The following is a 19,105-nucleotide window of genomic DNA, read 5'->3' on the forward strand; positions in this document are numbered from 1 at the left end:
ATCCCCATTTCTGACCTTATGATGGAGGGAAGGTCATTGATGAAGCAGCTGAAGATGGTTGGGCCTAGGACACTGCCCTGAGGAACTCCTGCAGCAATGCCCTGGGGCTGAGATGCTTGGCCTCCAACAACCACTACCATCTTCCTTTGTGCTAGGTATGACTCCAGCCACTGGAGAGTTTTCCCCCTGATTCCCATTGACTTCAATTTTACTAGGGCTCCTTGGTGCCACACTCGGTCAAATGCTGCCTTGATGTCAAGGGCAGTCACTCTCACCTCACCTCTGGAATTCAACTCTTTTGTCCATATTTGGACCAAGGCTGTAATGAGGTCTGGAGCAGAGTGGTCCTTATGGAACTCAAACTGAGCATCGGTGAGCAGGTTATTGGTGAGTAAGTGCTGCTTGACAGCAATGCTGATGACACCTTCCATCACTTTGCTGATGATTGAGAGTAGACTGATGGGGCGTTAATTGGCCGGATTGGATTTGTCCTGCTTTTTGTGGACAGGACATACCTGGGCAATTTTCCACATTGTCGGGTAGATGCCAGTGTTGTGGCTGTACTGGAACAGCTTGGCTAGAGGCGCAGCTAGTGTGGATATAAAGTGTAAGGTAATTGGATGCATGGGTTAAAAAATGTGCACCTTGCTGGGATGGTCAAAGGGACTTAGTCACACAACCATAACTATATAATAAAACATGGCAAGAAATTGGAGGCATTTGTCCAATCGATTAAAGAACGAAAAACTTGCATTTATATAGCGCCTTTCACGACCTCAGGCTGTCCCAAAGAGCTTTACAACCAGTGAAGCACTTTTGAAGTCTAGTCACTGTTGTAATGCAGGGAAACGCAGCAGCCAATTTGTACACAGCAAGGCCCCACAAGCAGTTAATATGATATTGGCCAGATAATCTGTGTTAGTGATGTTTAGTTGAGGGATAAATATTGGCCCAGGACACGAGTTTACACTGTCACGAACTCTTCCTGACTTTATTTAAACTGCCTCATTAACTCAGCAGATGTGTGTTGGAAGTTATCTGTACTAGTCAATTAGAGTCAGATGTTTTCGGTCACACTAGTCGATCTTCCATTGCATTGCACATTGGGAGTCGAGACCAAATGTAATCTTCGGGTGAAGGGAGCTTAGAGTGTGAGGGATAAGTGGACCAGGGTGTCCAGCTGTAATTCAATGCCCATTGTAAAATCTTATGTTCTGTCTTTATTTTTATGTTTCTATTATAAGCTCCTATGTCCATAGTTATAATGGAAACTGCCTATGTAAACTTGTCACGTTGTAATTACACCTTCCCACCAGTGATGTCGCTGCAATGCCTCCACTGGGGAGTGGGTGTAATTACAGTAGGCCTGAGGCTAAGCCAACTGATTTGAACCAACTTTCTTCTCTCTTTTTCTCTCTCTGTGTTTAGATGAACGAAGTCCCTCACTCCGAGACGATGTCCTGATTGACATCGATGACCAACAGCCTCTGATCCCAGGGCAGGTAAGGGTTCATCTCAGGCCTCGAATAACATTCGGAACAGAGATGGAGAAGTATCGCTGGTGTGACTGGTTGTTCATTATATTGTTTTAGTTTCAGTTTATTGATTAGTCGAACATGATGTGATAATGAAGGAGACAAATCTTATGCTGCGCCGTGGCCTTTATTAACTTTCATCGCCATTGCTTTGCAATCAGCTTCACCTTGTGCCTAATCTCTGGCGTGGTTAAACCCCCCAACATGTGGAAACCTTGTCATTGATCATTGACCTAACGTTACAGGGCAGTGAATGCCTCTTAGTGTAATAGTGTAGGAAGGTCTAAGCTTTTGCCTTCATTCACACGTAGGTGGGTAAAAAGAAAAAGAGAAAAAAATAGAAAGAACTTGCATTTATATAGCGCCTTTCATAACCTCAGGACGTCCCAAAGCGCTTTACAGCCAATGAAGTACTTTTGAAGCGTAGTCACTGTTGTAATGTAGAAAACGCGCCAGCCAATTTGCACACAGCAAGATCCCACAAACAGCAAAATGATAAATGACCAGATAATCTGTTTTGGTTAGACCACATTCAGAATACGACATCCAGTTTTGGTCCTTTCAAATGGTGGGTGATATAGAGGCTTTGGAAAAGATTCAGAGGAAGGCCACAAGGACAGTTCCAGCTTAAAACACCGTAGTTACTCAGAGAGGCTTTAACAGCCGGATCTATTCACTTTAGAGACGCGTAGACTTAGGGGCGATTTGATAGAAGTATATAAAATAGTTAAAAGACTAGATTGTGTTCCTACTGGTCGATTATTTCAATTTAATACATTGGAGAAGACCTGGGGCCATGCATATAAGTTATGCAAGGGCAGGGCCAGGTCAGATGTTAGGCGGTTCTTCTCCTCCCAGTGAAAAGTAGACCTGTGGAACGAATTCCTGCGGCGGGCGCTGACTCTCTGTATACTTTCAAAAGAGAGCTGGACCAGTTCCGGGCTGGGGCAGAGATCACGATTTATAAAAGGTAGGTGGAATACCAGGTAATATAAGCACGGTCAGTGTGGTCTCCTGGACTTGCTTTCGGTCAGAGAGGAATTTTCCTGCTTTTTTCCCCCCACATTGGCCTTGGGTTTTGATGAGTTTTTTTTTTGCCTCTCCATGGATATTACATGGCTGCTGGTGGGAAGGGGATGTCTGATCAATGATGCTTCGGGCATCACAACTGTATGAGGCAGGCTTGATGGACCAGGTGGTCTTTTCCTGCTCATCATTTTAGGATGCTCATATCGACCCAGTGATGAGCGATGAATGAAGGGCGGTAAATGTCCAAGTCTGGATGCTGTTACCGAGACCCTGCCTTGAAGGGGTCTGGACAGAGATACCCTTGTATAAGTGTGGATGTACTCATTCTTTCTGTTGTCTGGTGTACTAACCCTTCTAATGACTCCTTTTGATTTGTAGTTTGCAGGCCGTATGACCAGCTCAACCTTGAATAAATTCTCTTCTATGTCCAGTCTCCATGTATGTATGTCTTCATTTACATATCTTTAATGTCACATTTTGGACACGTTTAATGATTCTTTTAGTCAATAATCTGGCACTGGGAGCTAACGTTTCCCAGGGTGAGTTACTGAGCTCTGTATCTTTGGGTTCTCCCTTATGGGAAACTATACCCAGGGCTTCAAGAGAAAGCCAAGTATTTTGATATTTCTAATCCATTATTTTTTTTTGTTTATCATTCTTTGGGATGAGGGTGTCACTGGCAAGGCCGCCATTTATTGCCCATCTCTAGTTGCCCCTCGAGGAGGTGGTGGTGGGCCTTCTTCTTGAACCGCTGCAGTCCGTGTGGGGTGAAGGTGCCCAGTGATATTAGGGAGGGAGTTCCGAGATTTTGACCCGGCGACGATGAAGAAACGGACGACATATGTCCAGGTCAGGATGTGATTTGGAGGGGAACTTGGAGGTGATGCTGCACCCATGTGCCGACAGTTCTTGTCTTCCTAGATGGTGGAGGTCGCGGGGTTGGGAGGTGGAGCTTGGAGAGCTAAGACAATCAAGAAGATCTCAAGGCGTGGATGGCCATTTGGTGTCAGGCCATCTGGTTTGCATGTGACTGAGACTATAATGTGGATGCTGTAGCCTAGTGGCTATGGTACTGGGCTAACCAGCCCTGAGGTTTATGAGTTCAGATCCCACCATGGCCAGTTGGGATATTTAAACTCACTAAATCTGGTAATTTATGGACTAACCCCAGGAAGAAATGATCATGAAAACAGCCAGATCATTATAAAAAGCCAACTTGGAGCCACCTGATCTGGTTTGTGTTTGACTCCAGTCCAAAAATATCTGGTTGACTCTGAGGTAACCTGCACTATCTACTCAGGGCAAATAGAGATGGGCAATAAACAAGTCATTGCCTGCATTGCAAGATGAATAAAGAAAAATTGAACCAACTTTACTTGTATAAATATACCCTGAGCCTTCTTTTTCCTCTACAATGCAAGTTATGCCATTCTGATGCCTCTTTGCTCTCATGTTTTTTTTTATTATTATTTCAATCTATTTGTGAAATATATTCAAAAAAATTGTTTATTGCCACTATGTCCTGATTGAAAGGACATAGAGAATCGGACAGTTTGAGAATGCTGAATTACATGTTTGAAATGTCGAAATCTTCAAAACCAGAGGAATGTGGGAAAACTGCAATTGCCTCAAAGATTCCTGAGTGAGGGATGGGCATGTCAACCAGGACCACTCTTACTAATTACTGTCCAGCAATCACTGCTGGGAAGGGCATGGCCTGTGATGCCCTTCATGGTTGAATAATCTCACTGGCTCAGCTCACAAATGAACTGCCACCTTTGTTTTTTGATTGAGTAACTTAGGAATTGTTTTGGTTGAGTTCCTTTTGTATCTACTCACTCTTCCCTTGGACAATAGTGTGAAGCGCTGGAAGGATTTGTAGACTGATTAACAGCCTGTGAAGTGAATGCTCCTTCCATTGGTTGTAACTATCTCTATACCAACCAATAGGGTGGATAGTGCTATATGGCGGGAGGGTTTAATGGGCTCCTGTATCCCACACGATGAAGGCAGGGGCCACCCACAGACACCAGACACCAGAATCCTGCTGGACGTCAACCCAGAAGTCAGAGGCGGAGCTCTGGTCTCCACTTGCTGGAACAGTCTGGTACGGGGATTGAACCCTGCGCCTTCTGACTTCAAAGAGGCCGGGGAATGCTACCACAGAGCCAAAGGCTGCCTCCAGCGACTTAGGTGAAGAAGACCAATGGTACGGGTCAACACCAAGTTTAAAAAGAGTGAAGAAGAAGACTAGGTTAATCAGGTGATTAGATGATGACAGGTTTGAGCTTATAGATGATGTGAAAACTGAGGGAGGTGAGGGTTCCCACAGTTTTGAAGACCTGGCAAAGAAGGATTTGGAGTATTAGATAGTGCAGTCAGTCTTGAAAGAACGAACTTGCATTTCTATAGCGCCTTTTCACAACCTCTGGACATTCCAAAGCGCTTCACAGCCAACAAAGTACTTTTGAAGTGTCGTCACTATTGTAATGTTGGGAAGCACGGCGGCCAATTTGTGCACAGTAAGATCCCACAAACGGCAACCAGATGAGAGCATAAGAAATAGGAGCAGGAGTAGGCTATTCGGCCCCTCGAGCCTGCTCCGCCATTCAGTAAGATCATGGCTGATCTTCGACCTCAACTCTACTTTCCCGCCTGATCCCCATGTCCCTTAATTCCCCTAGAGTCCAAAAATCCATCCATCACAGATAATACGTTTTCAGTTGTATTGGTTGAAGCATAAATGTTGGCTTGGACAATAGCGCCATTAGTCCACTTGAGAGGGTGGACTGGACCATGGTTTAACTTCTCATGACACCTCCCAATAGGAGTACTCCCTCACTACTACACTGGGAGTGTCAGCCTAGTTTATAGGCTTAAGTCTCTGGAGTGGGACTTGAACCCACAACCTTGTGACTCAGAGACATAAATGCTACCCACTGAGCTACAGCTGACACCTTTAATTTGCCTCAATGAGTTGGATTCAGAAATTCAATGGGAATATTTAAACTCGGAGGAGCAGTTGCTCCTGAGGAGGCTTCTTGAGAAATACAAAATCAGGAAAAATTCTGCGATGCCCTGCTGGCAGTGGGGAGATGCACCCATAGGGAGCCACGTGTCGGACATAGGTCGACAAAGCTATAGGTCTATCTCTGACCCACTCCCCCATACGAGCGCATCTTCCGCCCTTGGGAGTGCAGGATTGTGGAAATTACCCTTTGATTTCAACACAGTGAGGATATAGGCGGAACAAACAACATTCCTGGAACTTGAAAGGAACAAGAGAGGCAAGTTTAGAGGAGCAGGAGGAGGCCATTCAGCCTCTCGAGCCTGTTCCGCCATTCAGTTAGATCATGGCTGATCTGTATCTTAACTCCATCTACCTGCCTTGGTTCGATAACCCTTAATACCCTTACCCAACAAGTCAGGAGCACTGACTGTCGTAGTAGCAATACAATAGAGACAAGAAAAATTCCAAATGAAAGAGAGCGAGATAGAGAGAAGTTGGAGGTGAAAGGGAGGTCACCTATCAGACGGCCAACATTTTCTTGCATTCTCTCCACAGTGTGAGTAAGTTGCTAAAAGAGCTGTCCCCAGATACGAGCACAAGATTCAAGTACCCACTGTGAAGTCTCAGGTGAACTTAGTCTTTACAGAGAGTTACGGGTAGTTGAGGGGGAAGGAGAGGTGTTTTAGATGAAAGTGGAATCCAAACTTTTGAAGCTGGTTCCATCAGCGGAGGAGATGTGGGACCAGAAACGGCAGCCTCTTCGACTACATAACCCTATCACCGTTCACTGCCTTCAGGAGAGGGTGGGCGTAGGGAGTAAAGCAGGGGGAGACTGGAGGCAAAAAAAAACTAAAGGATGTAGGGAAAAGAAAGAGATTGACTCAGACATCCAGTTCCTGCTTTAGATCCAAACTTGATGGGAGTAATTCCTGCCCAAACCCATTCCCATCCATTCGCCGCTGAATCGGAAGTTGATCCCATTCCATTTGTGGAGTGAGTCAGTGTTTGCTTGCTAACTCCTGGACTAACTGATGTTTTGTCTTCATTCCATCATTGCGCTGGCAGACCCTGGAGACGATGTGGGTGAGTTTCATGGAGTCATTAGCAACCCATGTGGGTATCACTTATCGCCCGGTGTCTGCACGTAACCGATAATCTCTTGAGTTCTAGATGACCCCTCCCCTGCAATCGCCGCTTAAACAGCCAGGAGGAGCAAAGGGATCTAGATGGTTGTTCCCCAATTTGTTTGGAGAATGGGGGGGAGGGAAAGGGTGGTTGAACTTTAACCTCTTTTTTTGGGGAGGGGGGGGGTGTGGTTGAGTTTGGAGCCAGTACCATTGCTGTGTTTGTGGCGCCACTTTTCTGCTCAAGGAATGGCCACTAGCAAAATGGCCACTAGCTGCCCAGTGGGTAGGGTCCTCGACGCACTGTGCTGTGGGGGCATTAAGTTCACCTCAATAAACCAGATTTCCAAACTCGCGTCTCATGAACTGAGCACCTTTTGGACGAAATGGTCTTCAATCTTCGACCCAGCTGCACCTTTCTCCTTCCCTGCCTCCATAGACCATTGGCTGAAACAAATATTGAACGCAACCGATTCAACATTTATGTATTGAAAAAAAAAGACTTGGAAAATTGGGACTTTCTGTCTAGAAGTGTTTAAAATTGTGAAAGGGATGAGACGGAGTAGATAGAAGGAGACTGTTTCCAGTAGTCAAGAACGAAGGGACCAGAGATACAAGATTAAATGTAAGAGATTTGGAACAGAGGGCAGGAGAAACTTCTTCACACACAGAGAGTTGTGGGGCTGTGGAATTCACCTCCAGGGTTAGTGGTTGAGGCAGAAACTATATCAACATTAGAGATTAGATTGGAGAGGTGGATGAAGGGATATGGGAGCAGGGCGGGTAAATGTGATTAGGATTGCTGGTTGGGCTGAATGGCCTGATTTCATGTTGTAACCTCTAGGGATAGGTTCTGGTCAACAGGCAGCCTGTTTTTCAGATATTAAAGAGCTACGGTCCTTTCCATGGGTAGGTATCACAGCCAAATAACTGGAGATCAGTTGCAACTCTCTGGGTTTTCTTGGCACAGTGATATTTTGACGCAAATTGTGTCACCTGATCTGGACTAACAGCCAAACACTTTTTGGATTACAGCTGTGGCTCATTTAGGGAGGCTTAGCCCACATGCTCCTGGGAGTAAGCCAACAGCACAAAGCTGCCTCCCAGTTCAGCACTAAGTGGCACAGACTTCATAATTTCACTCCAGAGACTCCATGAGACAGCTGTTGTGGGCACTGGGAAAACATCACACCTGTTTTGCAACAGATGTTCCTCTGAGGTTGGTGCTGAGATACTTTGGGTAGAGTAGAAGAGCTTTATATTGTATCAGGGTGCACTGGAACTGGACTTGGGAGTGCTTGATGGGACAGTGTAGAGGGAACTTCACTCTGCAGTTAACCCATGCTGTACTTGCCCTGTGAGTGTTTGATGGGACAATGTAGAGGGAGCTTTACTCTGTATCTAACCCTGTACCTGCCTTGGGAGTGTTTGATGGGACAATGTAGAGGGAGCTTTACTCTGTATCTAACCCGTGCTGTACCTGCCCTGGGAGTGTTTGATGGGACAGTGTAGAGAGAGCTTTACTCTGTATCTAACCCGTGCTGTACCTGCCCTGGGAGTGTTTGATGGGACAGTGTAGAGGGAGCTTTACTCTGTATCTAACCCGTGCTGTACCTGCCCTGGGAGTGTTTGATGGGACAGTGTAGAGGGAGCTTTACTCTGTATCTAACCCGTGCTGTACCTGCCCTGGGAGTGTTTGATGACAGTGTAGAGGGAGCTTTACTCTGTATCTAACCCGTGCTTTACCTGCCCTGGGAGTGTTTGATGGGACAGTGTAGAGGGAGCTTTACTCTGTATCTAACCCGTGCTGTACCTGCCCTGGGAATGTTTGATGTAGACACTCACTGCTTCAAATGACGTGGTGGAGGGTGAGGGATGAGCAAGAAGCCAGTGTTAGGAGACGAGAGGGTCTGGCCTGTGATTTAGGAGTGGAGATGACAGCAGAGAAATGATGGGGCAAGGTCATAGTGATATTCACAAATGAGGACAAGAGTATTGAATATGTTGCATTGGGGGCTGGGGAGCCAATGGAGATTGGTCGGTGAACTGGACTGAGCATGGGATAGGATGTGGGTGGAGCTTAGTGAGATGGAGATTGGGATACCAGACGGAGAGTATTGGATGACTTGAGCCTGGAGATGAGGGCTGTGATTAAGGCAGGAGTGATTGCTGATGTGGGGATGGGCACAGGGACATAAGAACAGGAATAGGTCATTCAGCCCCTCTGTTCTGCCATTCAATTAGATCATGGCTGATCTGTACCTTAAGTCCACCCGTCTTGGTTCTGTGACCGTTAATGCCCTTGACTAAAAAGAATAGTCTTGGGGGTGGAAAGGATGTGGTGTTTGAATCTCAGCTCAGGGTCAAACAGGACACCATGGGTGAGCCAGGGAAGGGACTGTAATCAGGGAGCGGGGGCTGGGGTTTTTGGAAAACTTCCCACAAACAGTAATGAGGTGAATGAGCAATTAATCAGTTTGGCGTTGAAATCAACGGAAAAAAGAATCTGGCGTGGCGTGAATTGGGCGGGGCCTGAATTGGGCGGGGTGCGAATCTGGCGGGGCGTGAATCGGGCGTGGCGTGAATCGGGCGTGGCGTGAATCGGGCGTGGCGTGAATCGGGCGTGGTGTGAATCGGGCGTGGCGTGAATCGGGAGGGGCGTGAATCAGGCGTGGCGTGAATCGGGAGGGGCGTGAATCGGGCGGGGCGTGAATCGGGCGGGGCGTGAATCGGGCGGGGCGTGAATCGGGCGTGGCGTGAATCGGGCGTGGTGTGAAACAGGCTGCTGATTCACTATCGCCCGAGACCAATTCCACCCCCAATTGTTTGTGCATCTTCAGTCACGTGGGAAAACAAGGAAAGATACAAGGGGCGAGTGCATGACCAAGATCGACCTGACATTTGACACCGAGCAGCCCGCTCGTTCAATGCCAGCTCCTCGCTGAGTGCAGCTGCCATCGATGATGTTTGTTTGTTTTTTTTTAGGAAGATGAGTTTGTGGATTGGTGGAGCAAGTTCTACGCGTCGACCGGAGACAACAGCAAGTGTGGCACTTACCTGGACAAAGGCTTTGACACGCTCCAGGTAGGCCCCGCTGTATCATGGCGAGTCACAGAGTCACTATCCCTATGGTAACATAAGAAAGTCCGCCCACCCAGTGATTTCTGCCCCCCAGGGCAGGTCCTAACTCAAGTCTCACACACGAGATTCTTGGGCCGTTTACTCGGGCAAGTTCAGCCGAGGTGATTTCCTGGTGCCTTCCTCACGGTTTATATCTTCAGAGGACCTTCTCCTAACTGTTTCCAGAGAGTAAATAAGGAGATACTGTATCTACTGACAGGAGGGGCGGGAGGCAGAGGTCACAGATTTAAGGGGCTCAAATTTAGCCCCCCAAGATCGGGTAGGTTGGGGGCCGGTGGAGCTGGCGGGGGGGGGGGGGGGAGACAAAATCGATGTTTTTGGCAGATATCCCGGCTAGAACCTGCCCATTTTTGCATTCGACTCAGGAAAATCAGTGTGCATGCACACAGCAGTCACCAGGAAATGACTTAAATCTGGCGGGCTGGTACTTAAAGGGGCAACGTACCTCATCGAGGTATTTAAGGTACTTTATATGTTGTGTATTGGACACTTAAAATGATTTTAACCTTACCTGGGCGGCTTTCCCACGGCTTCCGATTCACGCCTGGTGAAAGCAGGCAGGAAAGGCCAGATCAGTGAAAAATACACTAAATAAATGAAATAAAATCACATTTTCCATTGTTAAAAAAAGTCAAACATACTTTAAAACCGATGCTGCCTGGACCCCACCCCCAATTTCCAATATCGCCTGGACCCCATCCCCTGCCCTCCAATCTCCGTGCCATCTGGACCCCACCCCCCAAAACGATCTCTCTCCCAACGGCCGATGAGGTCTCTCTCTCTCTCTTCTCCCCCCACCTTTCTGCCAACAGGCAGCCAGCCTGTCAATCAAGCTGGCCTCCAGGCAGGAAAACCCGGAAGAGGCATTAAATCAAAAGCAAAATACTGCGGATGCTGGAAATCTGAAATAAGAACAGAAAATGCTGGACCTCAGAGGCTGCCTGACTTGCTGAGCTTCTCCAGCATTTTCTGTTTTTATTCCGGAAGAGGCATTGATTGGCCTCATTCGCGACCCGCCTACTTCCCTTCCGGGTTTCGCACCCGAAAATCTCCACCCCACCCCACTCTCCTCCCGCCAGCATGCCCAAGGTACTTGGCAAAAGAACCAGAGGGGGAATGAGAATTTTTTTTACGCAGCGAGTTGTGATGATCTGGAACGCGCTGCCTGAAAGGGCGGTGGAAGCAGATTCAATAATAACTCTCAAAAGGGAATTGGATAAATACTTGGAAAGGAAAAATTTGCAGGGCTATGGGGGAAAGAGCAGGGGCAGTGGGACTAATTGGATCGCTCTTTCAAAGGGCCTGCACAGGCACGATGGGCCAAATGGCCTTCTTCTGAGCTGTTTGATTCTGAGAGTTCTGTGAGATAGGCTGCAACCAAGGCTAAAGAGCCCCATCTGCCCTCTATGATGGGGGTAGGGCACCCACCCATGGGGGTAGGGCACCCACCCACCCACCCCCATCGGACGCAAGTACCCCAACAGGACGTTAAAACCGATGCTGCCTGGACCCCACCCCCACCCCCGATCTCCAATGTCGCCTGTTAGGGAGCATTCAGAGCCTGCACTCGGTCTCCAATAGTCATGGCTGTCTGGAGTGGGGCCCGAACCCTTCACCTTCTCAGAATGCTACCACTAAGCCAAGGGCTCACTCCCATCAGCAAATATAGAGTGAGAAAAAAAACCATTCACCCCATCAAACCCTTCAAGTCCTTCTAACAGACTGACTACAATCTATAACTGTCAAGCGTATTATGGCTGCAGTCAGTAGCCATGGTCTTGTAGGTGGTACAGGAACAGGGGTTGCTGTTGTTGCTGGTAGACCCACAGCCTCGGCATAAAAGGCTGTTCAATATGGTTAGACAGACTGGGACTTTATTCCCTGGAGAGTAGGAGGTTAAGGGGTGATCTTATAGAAGTCTATAAAATAATGAGGGGCATAGATAAGGTCGATAGTCAAAATCTTTTCCCAAAGGTAGGGGAGTCTATAATGAGGGGGCATAGATTTAAGGTGAGAGGGGAGAGATACAAAAGGATCCAGAGGGGCAATTTTTTCACTCAAAGGGTGGTGAGTGTCTGGAACGAGCTGCCAGAGGCAGTAGTAGAGGCGGGTACAATTTTGTCTTTTAAAAAGCATTTGGACAGTTACATGGGTAAGATGGGTATCGAGGGATATGGGCCAAGTGCAGGCAATTGGGACTAGCTTAGTGGTATAAACTGGGCGACATGGACATGTTGGGCCGAAGGGCCTGTTTCCATGTTGTAACTTCTATGATTCTATGATTCTATGATTCTATGATTCTATGAGGGTTAGCAATGCGTCACACGTGAGCTGTGTTAGCTTTGGAATATGAAGACAAATTTGTGCCAAAAAATGAGGAACCATGCTTGCAGGAACCCCAGTTTGGAGAATCGGGGTTGCAATATTGCAGCTCTATCCCCGCCTCATTTTTCTCCTTGATCATGTGATCACTGACTGTGCCCTTTGGCGCATTCAACTCTGAACATTGTATTCTGCCACTAATTTCTTTTAATATATTCATTCTCGGGATGTGGGCGTCGCTGGCATTTATTGCCCATCCCTAATTGCCCCTTGAGAAGGTGGCGGTGAGCCGCCTTCTTGAACCGCTGCAGTCCGTGTGGTGAAGGTTCTCCCACAGTGCTGTTAGGGAGGGAGTTCCAGGATTTTGACTCAGCGACGATGAAGGAACGGCGATATATTTCCAAGTCGGGATGGTGTGTGACTTGGAGGGGAATGTGCAGGTGGTGTTGTTCCCACGTGCCTGCTGCCCTGGTCCTTCTGGGTGGTAGAGGTCGCGGGTTTGGGAGGTGCTGTCGAAGAAGCCTTGGCGAGTTGCTGCAGTGCATCCTGTGGATGGTACACACTGCAGCCACAGTGCGCCGGTGGTGAAGGGAAGTGAATGTTTAGGGTGGTGGATGGGGTGCCAATCAAGCAGGCTGCTGTGTCCTGGATAGTGTTGAACATCTTGAGTGTTGTTGGAGCTGCACCAATATCAAACTTGATCACTATAAGGCATGCCTGGAGTGCTGTCGTACTGAGACCCAACTTCCAGTCCAATATGTTGAGAACATTTGGAAGACAGGCGGTAAATGAGGAATAACAAACACTCACTACACTTCTGAATGGTAACGTTCCAAGTGCTTAATACTGACAGACCAAAGAGAATGTTGGAAGTGTGCAGATTCTAAACCCACAAACCACAAACAATCGATAGAATGTTCAAAGTCTGAAGATTCTAAACCCACAAACCACAACAATCGATGGAGAGAATGTTCGAAGTCTGAAGATTCTAAACCCACAAACCACAACAATCGATGGAGAGAATGTTCGAAGTCTGAAGATTCTAAACCCACAAACCACAACAATCGATGGAGAGAATGTTCGAAGTCTGAAGATTCTAAACCCACAAACCACAAACGACAGATCATGTGCATTCCTGCTGCCGCCTGACTTCCCTCAAACCATTAAACCCCCACCCCATTTTACCTCTTTTCCAACTTATCTTTGGCTAATTCCTTACCATAGGAACATAGGAACAGGAGTAGGCCATTCAGCCCCTCGTGCCTGCTCCGCCATTTGATAAGATCATGGCTGATCTGTAATCTCGCTCCATATACCCGCCTTTGGCCCATATCCCTTAATACCTTTGGTTGCCAAAAAGCTATCTATCTCAGATTTAAATTTAGCAATTGAGCTAGCATCAGTTGCCGTTTGCGGAAGAGAGTTCCAAACTTCGACCACCCTTTGTGTGTAGAAATGTTTTCTAATCTCGCTCCTGAAAGGTCTGGCTCTAATTTTTAGACTGTGCCCCCTACTCCTAGAATCTCCAACCAGCGGAAATAGTTTCTCTCTATCCACCCTATCCGTTCCCCTTAATATCTTATAAACTTCGATCAGATCACCTTCGAAACTCCAGAGAATACAACCCCAATTTGTATAATCTCTCCTCGAGTAATTATTAATATAAGGCATGGACAGGATTCATCACCATGACTCATCGGGGCCGAAATTCATTAAAGCCCGAAACCGAGGCGTTAGCCGTGTGGCACGCAGCCAAGGAGCGCTAGAACGGAGAGGCCCGAGAACCATGCTATATTTGTCCTCAGGCCTCACCACCATAATTGCGGGGCCCTTTGCATTTCGGCCAGCTCAGACGATGGTGAAGGTGCGTGGGTGAGACTAGGAGGGAAGGCAAACGTGGGCCGACAGTGGCTGCAGTACTCGTCCAACCACCTTTTTACCAATTTTGGGAACAGGTCCTAAAAGTTACGATTGAATCTGCTTCCACCGCCCTTTCAGGCAGCGCATTCCAGATCATCACAACTCACAGCGTAAAAAAAAGTTCTCCTCATCTCCCCTCCGGTTCTTCTCCCAATTATCTTAAATCTGTGCCCTCTGGTTACCTACCTTCCTGCCAGTGGGAACAGCTTCTCCCTATTTGCTCTATCAAAACCCTTCATCATTTTGAACGCCTTTATTAATAAATCTCCTCTTAACCTTCTCTGCTCTAAGGAGAACAATCCCAGCTTCTCCAGTCTCTCCACATAACTGAAGTCCCTCATCCCTGGTACCATTCCAGTAAATCTCCTCTGCTCCCTCTCCAAGGCCCTGTTCTATGTAAAGAAATGTTTTCATGCGAAGATTATTTAAAGGGTCAAACGGTTCTTAAAAGAGCTGGGAGCAAGTACTTGTCTCGAGGTCCTGTCGTAATTTTGTGAAAGGGACGTGCTAAACTCCAGCCCGTGTTCTGGTGGGCCTTCAGTCGGCAGCGAAAGGTTCTCAGGGCCCTCCATCCTCTTGCTCCACAGGTTTACGAAACTGAGCTGGAGAAAGTCACGGGATTTGAAGGGTTAACAGATTTCTGCCGCACCTTCACGCTGCATCGCGGGAAGACCGAGGGTGAAGACGAGGACCCCTCGGTGGTGGGAGAATTCAAGGTAAGGGAACAGGTTCAGCGTCACTGATCGGTGCCGATGTTCTGCCCTTGTGGTTGGGGTTTTTTTTTGTGTGGCGAACCCGAGGTGAAAAGCCAAGGCCGACAGCATTGAACGCCAAGGTCAAAAAGAGCAGGAAACGTAAGGAACAGGAGCAGGAGTAGGCCCTACGGCCCCTCGAGCCTGCTCCGCCATTCAACAAGATCGTGCCTGAACTTCGACCTCAACTCCACTTTCCCGCCCAATCCCCATATCCCTTGATTCCCCGAGAGTCCAAAAATCTCAGCCTTGAATATATTCAACGACTCAGCATCCACAGCCCTCTGGGGTGGAGAATTCCAAAGATTCACAACCCTCTGAGTGAAGAAATTCCTCCTTATCTCAGTCCTAAATGTTCGACCCCTTATCCTGAGACTATGCCCTCTAGTTCTAGACTCTCCAGCCAGGGGAAACATCCTCTCAGCATCTACCCTGTCAAGCCCCCTCAGAATTTTATATGTTTCAATGAGATCACCTCTCATTCTTCTAAACTCCAGAGAGTATAGGCCCATTCTACTTAATCTCTCATCCCAGGAATTAATCTAGTGAACCTTTGTTGCACCGCCTCCAAGGCAAGTATATCCTTCCTTAGATAAGGAGACAAAACTGTACACAGTACTCCAGGTGAGGTCTCACCAAAGCCCTGTACAATTGTGATAAGTTTTCCTTACCCTTATACTCCAACTCCCTTGCAATAAAGACCAACATTCCATTTGCCTTCCTAATTGCTTGCTGTACCTGCATGTTAACTTTTTGTGTTTCTTGTCCCAGGACACCCAAATCCCTCCGAACACCAACATTTAATAGTTTCTCACCATTTAAAAAATATTCTGTTTTTCGATTCTTCCTACCAAAGTGAATAACCTCACATTTCCCCATATTATACTCCATCTGCTGCCTTCTTGCCCACTCACTTAACCTGTCTCTATCCCTTTGCAGCCTCTTTGTGTCCTCCTCACAGCTTACTCTCCCATCTAGCTTTGTATCTTCAGCAAACTTGGATACATTACACTCGGTCCCTTCATCAAAGTCATTAATATAGATTGTAAATAGCTGAGGCCCAAGCACCGATCCTTGCGGTACCCCACTAGTTACAGCCTGCCAACCTGAGAATGACCCGTTTATCCCTACTCCCTGTTTTCTGCCCGTTAATCCTCTATCCGTGCTAACATATTACGTCCAATCACATGAACCCTTATCTTGTGTAACAACCTTTTATGTGGCACCTTATCGAATGCCTTTTGAAAATAAGGACCAGCCTCTCCAATGGTCTGGTGATTAAAGGCAACACTTGGAGTACCTCTGAGACGTACACATTGGAAGATCTCCGATTCAGTCCCAAGTATGCGCTGAGTTACCAAGAGGCAGGATCCTCCAATTTGTTTCAGCACCTTTGGAACCAGCTGTGGAAAGGAAATCCAGAAATCCTTCCATTGTCCCTGCTTCTGACCCCTGCCCAACGACTTATGCTGGTGCTCAGTTGTACGATCGGTAAATTTTGCCAACGGGTAGACAATGTCCCATCTCAGTTCAAGAGGGAGCGAAGGGTAAAGCAGGTAACTGTGAACAATTTAGTCTAATGTCGATTTATAATCATCATTAAAAGAGTGGGGAGAGAGGTGAGGTTACTCAGAGGGCTGCTGGGACATGAGATCTTTTACAGCCACTTGAGGGGGCAGATAGTTCCTCAGGTGTGACGTCTCATCTGAAAGACAGCACCTCTGACAGTGCAGCACTCCCTCAGAACTGCCCTGGGAATATCGGCCTGGATTACGGGCTTAAACCCCTGACCTTCTGACTCTGAGGTCAGAGTGCTACCCACTGAGCCAAGGCTGACACACCTTGTCTACCAATGACCTGGAGAAAAGCAAGAACTGGGCAGAACATCAATGTAGACGGAAGTGCAGAGTCAGGGGTGAGGGTGCCGCCGGTAAGCCACGGCTGACACCCGGTGTAGAGCAGATTGCTGCAACGAAAGAGTTCGCACCGGGACAGGAAAGACAGGCTGATTGGCCTTCTCCAGCGCTGGAATCTTTACGATTCTGTGATTTTATCCCCCTCGTAGGCTAGAGGCCCCGGAGGCCGATTCTAGGGTCTGCCACTAGTGCCTCAGCTTAAATCCATTAACTGCGCAGAGCAGAGTACGAACCGGGGACTTTCCTGGTTGATATGGCGCATTAACACACTGGGCAATGGCTTGCCCTATCGTAGAGCACTGATACCACCTTCGATGGAACAGTAGGCCTCCGCCATGTAACGAGTTGTATTTAAATTCTACTTGGTTGGACAGTCCTTTGATGTTTTAAACAACGTATGGAATAACTACGTTTCCGATTTCACCTCACCTCCTCACCTACTGTCTTCATCGTTGGTGGTGTCCTGCCACAAGGGCCTCTGAGTGTAAAAACAACCGACTGAAAGGTAAGGGTATCAAGGCAAACGAATCAGAAGATGTTTCCGCTAAGGGGGGGGGGAGTCCAAAACTAAGGGCCATAAATATAAGATAATCACTTATAAACCCAATAGGGAATTCAGGGGAAACTTCTTTACCCAGAGAGTGGTGGGAATGTGGAACTCACTCCCACAAGGAGTAGTTGAGGTGAATAATGTAGATGCATTTAAGGGGAAGCTAGATGAGGGAGAAAGGAATAGAAGGATATACTGATAGGATGAGATGAAGTAGAGTGGGAGGAGGCTCGTGTGGAGCATAAACACCGGCATATTGGCCGAATGGCCTGTTTCTGTAATGTAAATTGTGTGTAAATTGTGTTGAGTTTAGCCACGATCTCGATGAATGACGGAACAGAATCCAGAGGCCGAGTGGCCCTACTCCTGTTCCCAGTGAACCTAATTGAATGCTGTTGTTATCTTCAGGGGTGTTTCAAGATCTATGCTCTTCCCGATGACCCCTCTGTGCCCGTCCCACCTCGTCAGTTCCACCAACTCCCCGCCAGCGGACTCCAGGAGTGTCTAGTCAGAGTCTACGTTGTCCGAGCTTTTGGACTGCAGCCTAAGGATTCCAATGGAAAGGTCAGTGTGTCACCATGGAGTGGTGAGTGAAAATCTATTGTTTGTGTCTCTTTCAAAATCCTTTGCTTTTTTTGCCCATTCATCGGTTGGTCCTTTTCTTGGAGGAGGGGCTCGTTTGCCTCCCTTTAGTTTTACTGTAGGCTAAAGAAAAAAAATCTGCATTTATATAGCGCCTTTCACGACCTCAGGATGTCCCACAGCGCTTTACAGCCAGTGAAGTACTTTTGAAGTGTAGTCACTGTTATAATGAATGAAAAGCAGCAGCCAATTTGTGCACAGCACGATCCCACAAACAGCAATGAGATGATAATCTATTTTAATGATGTCGGTTGAGAGATAAATATTGGCCAGGACACCGCGGAGATCTCCCCTGCTTTTCTTCGAAATAGCGCCATGGGATAGATTAAGTCCGCCTGAGAGGGCAGATGGGGCCTCAGTTTAGCGTCCCATCCGAAAGACGGCACCTCCGACAGTGCGGCGCTCCCTCAGTACCTCGCTGGTGGTGGTCAGCCTGGATTTTGTGCTCAAGTCTCTGGAGTGGGGACCTGAAGTTATGACCTTCTGAGGCAGAGGCGAGAGTCCTTACCCACTGTGCCACTCCTGACAGTTGAAAACAGCTGAGGGGGTGGGGAGAGAGTGTGGTGAGGGGGATTTCCCATTTTCATTTTGGAGTTTAGTGACGGCGCCTGCTCTTTCCATGATTTCGAAAAGGACAAGAGCAAATTCAGTCGGGTTGCCAGCCCCCCGGGATTGTACCGGAGTCTCCGGGAATTAAAGATGGATCTCCCGGACACTGCCGCCCTGGCCCGTGACGCCCGCACCCCGAGAACGAACAATAAGGAATAAAGTAGAGACCTCAAATTCAGTCTGGCCCAGAGTGCTGCTACAGGACGAGCCGGCTGGAGCCAACTGTTCTTGCAGTTGCCGTGGAGATGGAATGATGAGTTGCCGGAGAGGCTCCCCGTGACAGAGCGGGTGGGGGTGGCGGTGGGCCGGGGGGCCTTGCTGGAAAAGATTGGGAATAAACAGGAGTACGTCAGAATGGAAAAGAAATTCCCAGGCGCAGGTAATGAGGTAACGAGGGGAAAAAATAAATAAAGGAAAGCAGAAGCTTGGGCCAGCAGTCATGCACTCCATATATATTTATATGTATTTATATATACGGTAGTTGAAGCCAGTTTTCAATTCCCTGGAGGACGAAAAATAAGCAGTGTCTAAAAAAAAAAGACTTGGAAAAAAAAG

At 47.6% G+C, this 19,105-nt stretch overlaps 1 protein-coding gene across 5 annotated transcripts in view; it reads left to right on the forward strand.

Annotated features, from left to right (window-relative positions):
* dysf (dysferlin, limb girdle muscular dystrophy 2B (autosomal recessive)) overlaps positions 1–19,105 on the forward strand; it is a 302,843-nt gene that overhangs the window by 245,251 nt on the left and 38,487 nt on the right. For 4 of the 5 annotated variants that reach the window (XM_067979452.1, XM_067979536.1, XM_067979392.1 and 1 more), the window contains 5 exons: positions 1,429–1,502; positions 2,943–3,002; positions 9,684–9,782; positions 14,669–14,797; positions 17,708–17,863. In XM_067979452.1, coding sequence (XP_067835553.1) covers positions 1,429–1,502; positions 2,943–3,002; positions 9,684–9,782; positions 14,669–14,797; positions 17,708–17,863 — 518 coding nt within the window. The remainder of the gene's footprint in view (positions 1–1,428; positions 1,503–2,942; positions 3,003–9,683; positions 9,783–14,668; positions 14,798–17,707; positions 17,864–19,105) is intronic. The other variant, XM_067979527.1, reaches the window with a different exon arrangement.

The sequence above is a fragment of the Heptranchias perlo genome, chromosome 1 (assembly GCF_035084215.1).
Source record: "Heptranchias perlo isolate sHepPer1 chromosome 1, sHepPer1.hap1, whole genome shotgun sequence".
In the NCBI taxonomy this organism is placed as follows: domain Eukaryota; kingdom Metazoa; phylum Chordata; class Chondrichthyes; order Hexanchiformes; family Hexanchidae; genus Heptranchias; species Heptranchias perlo.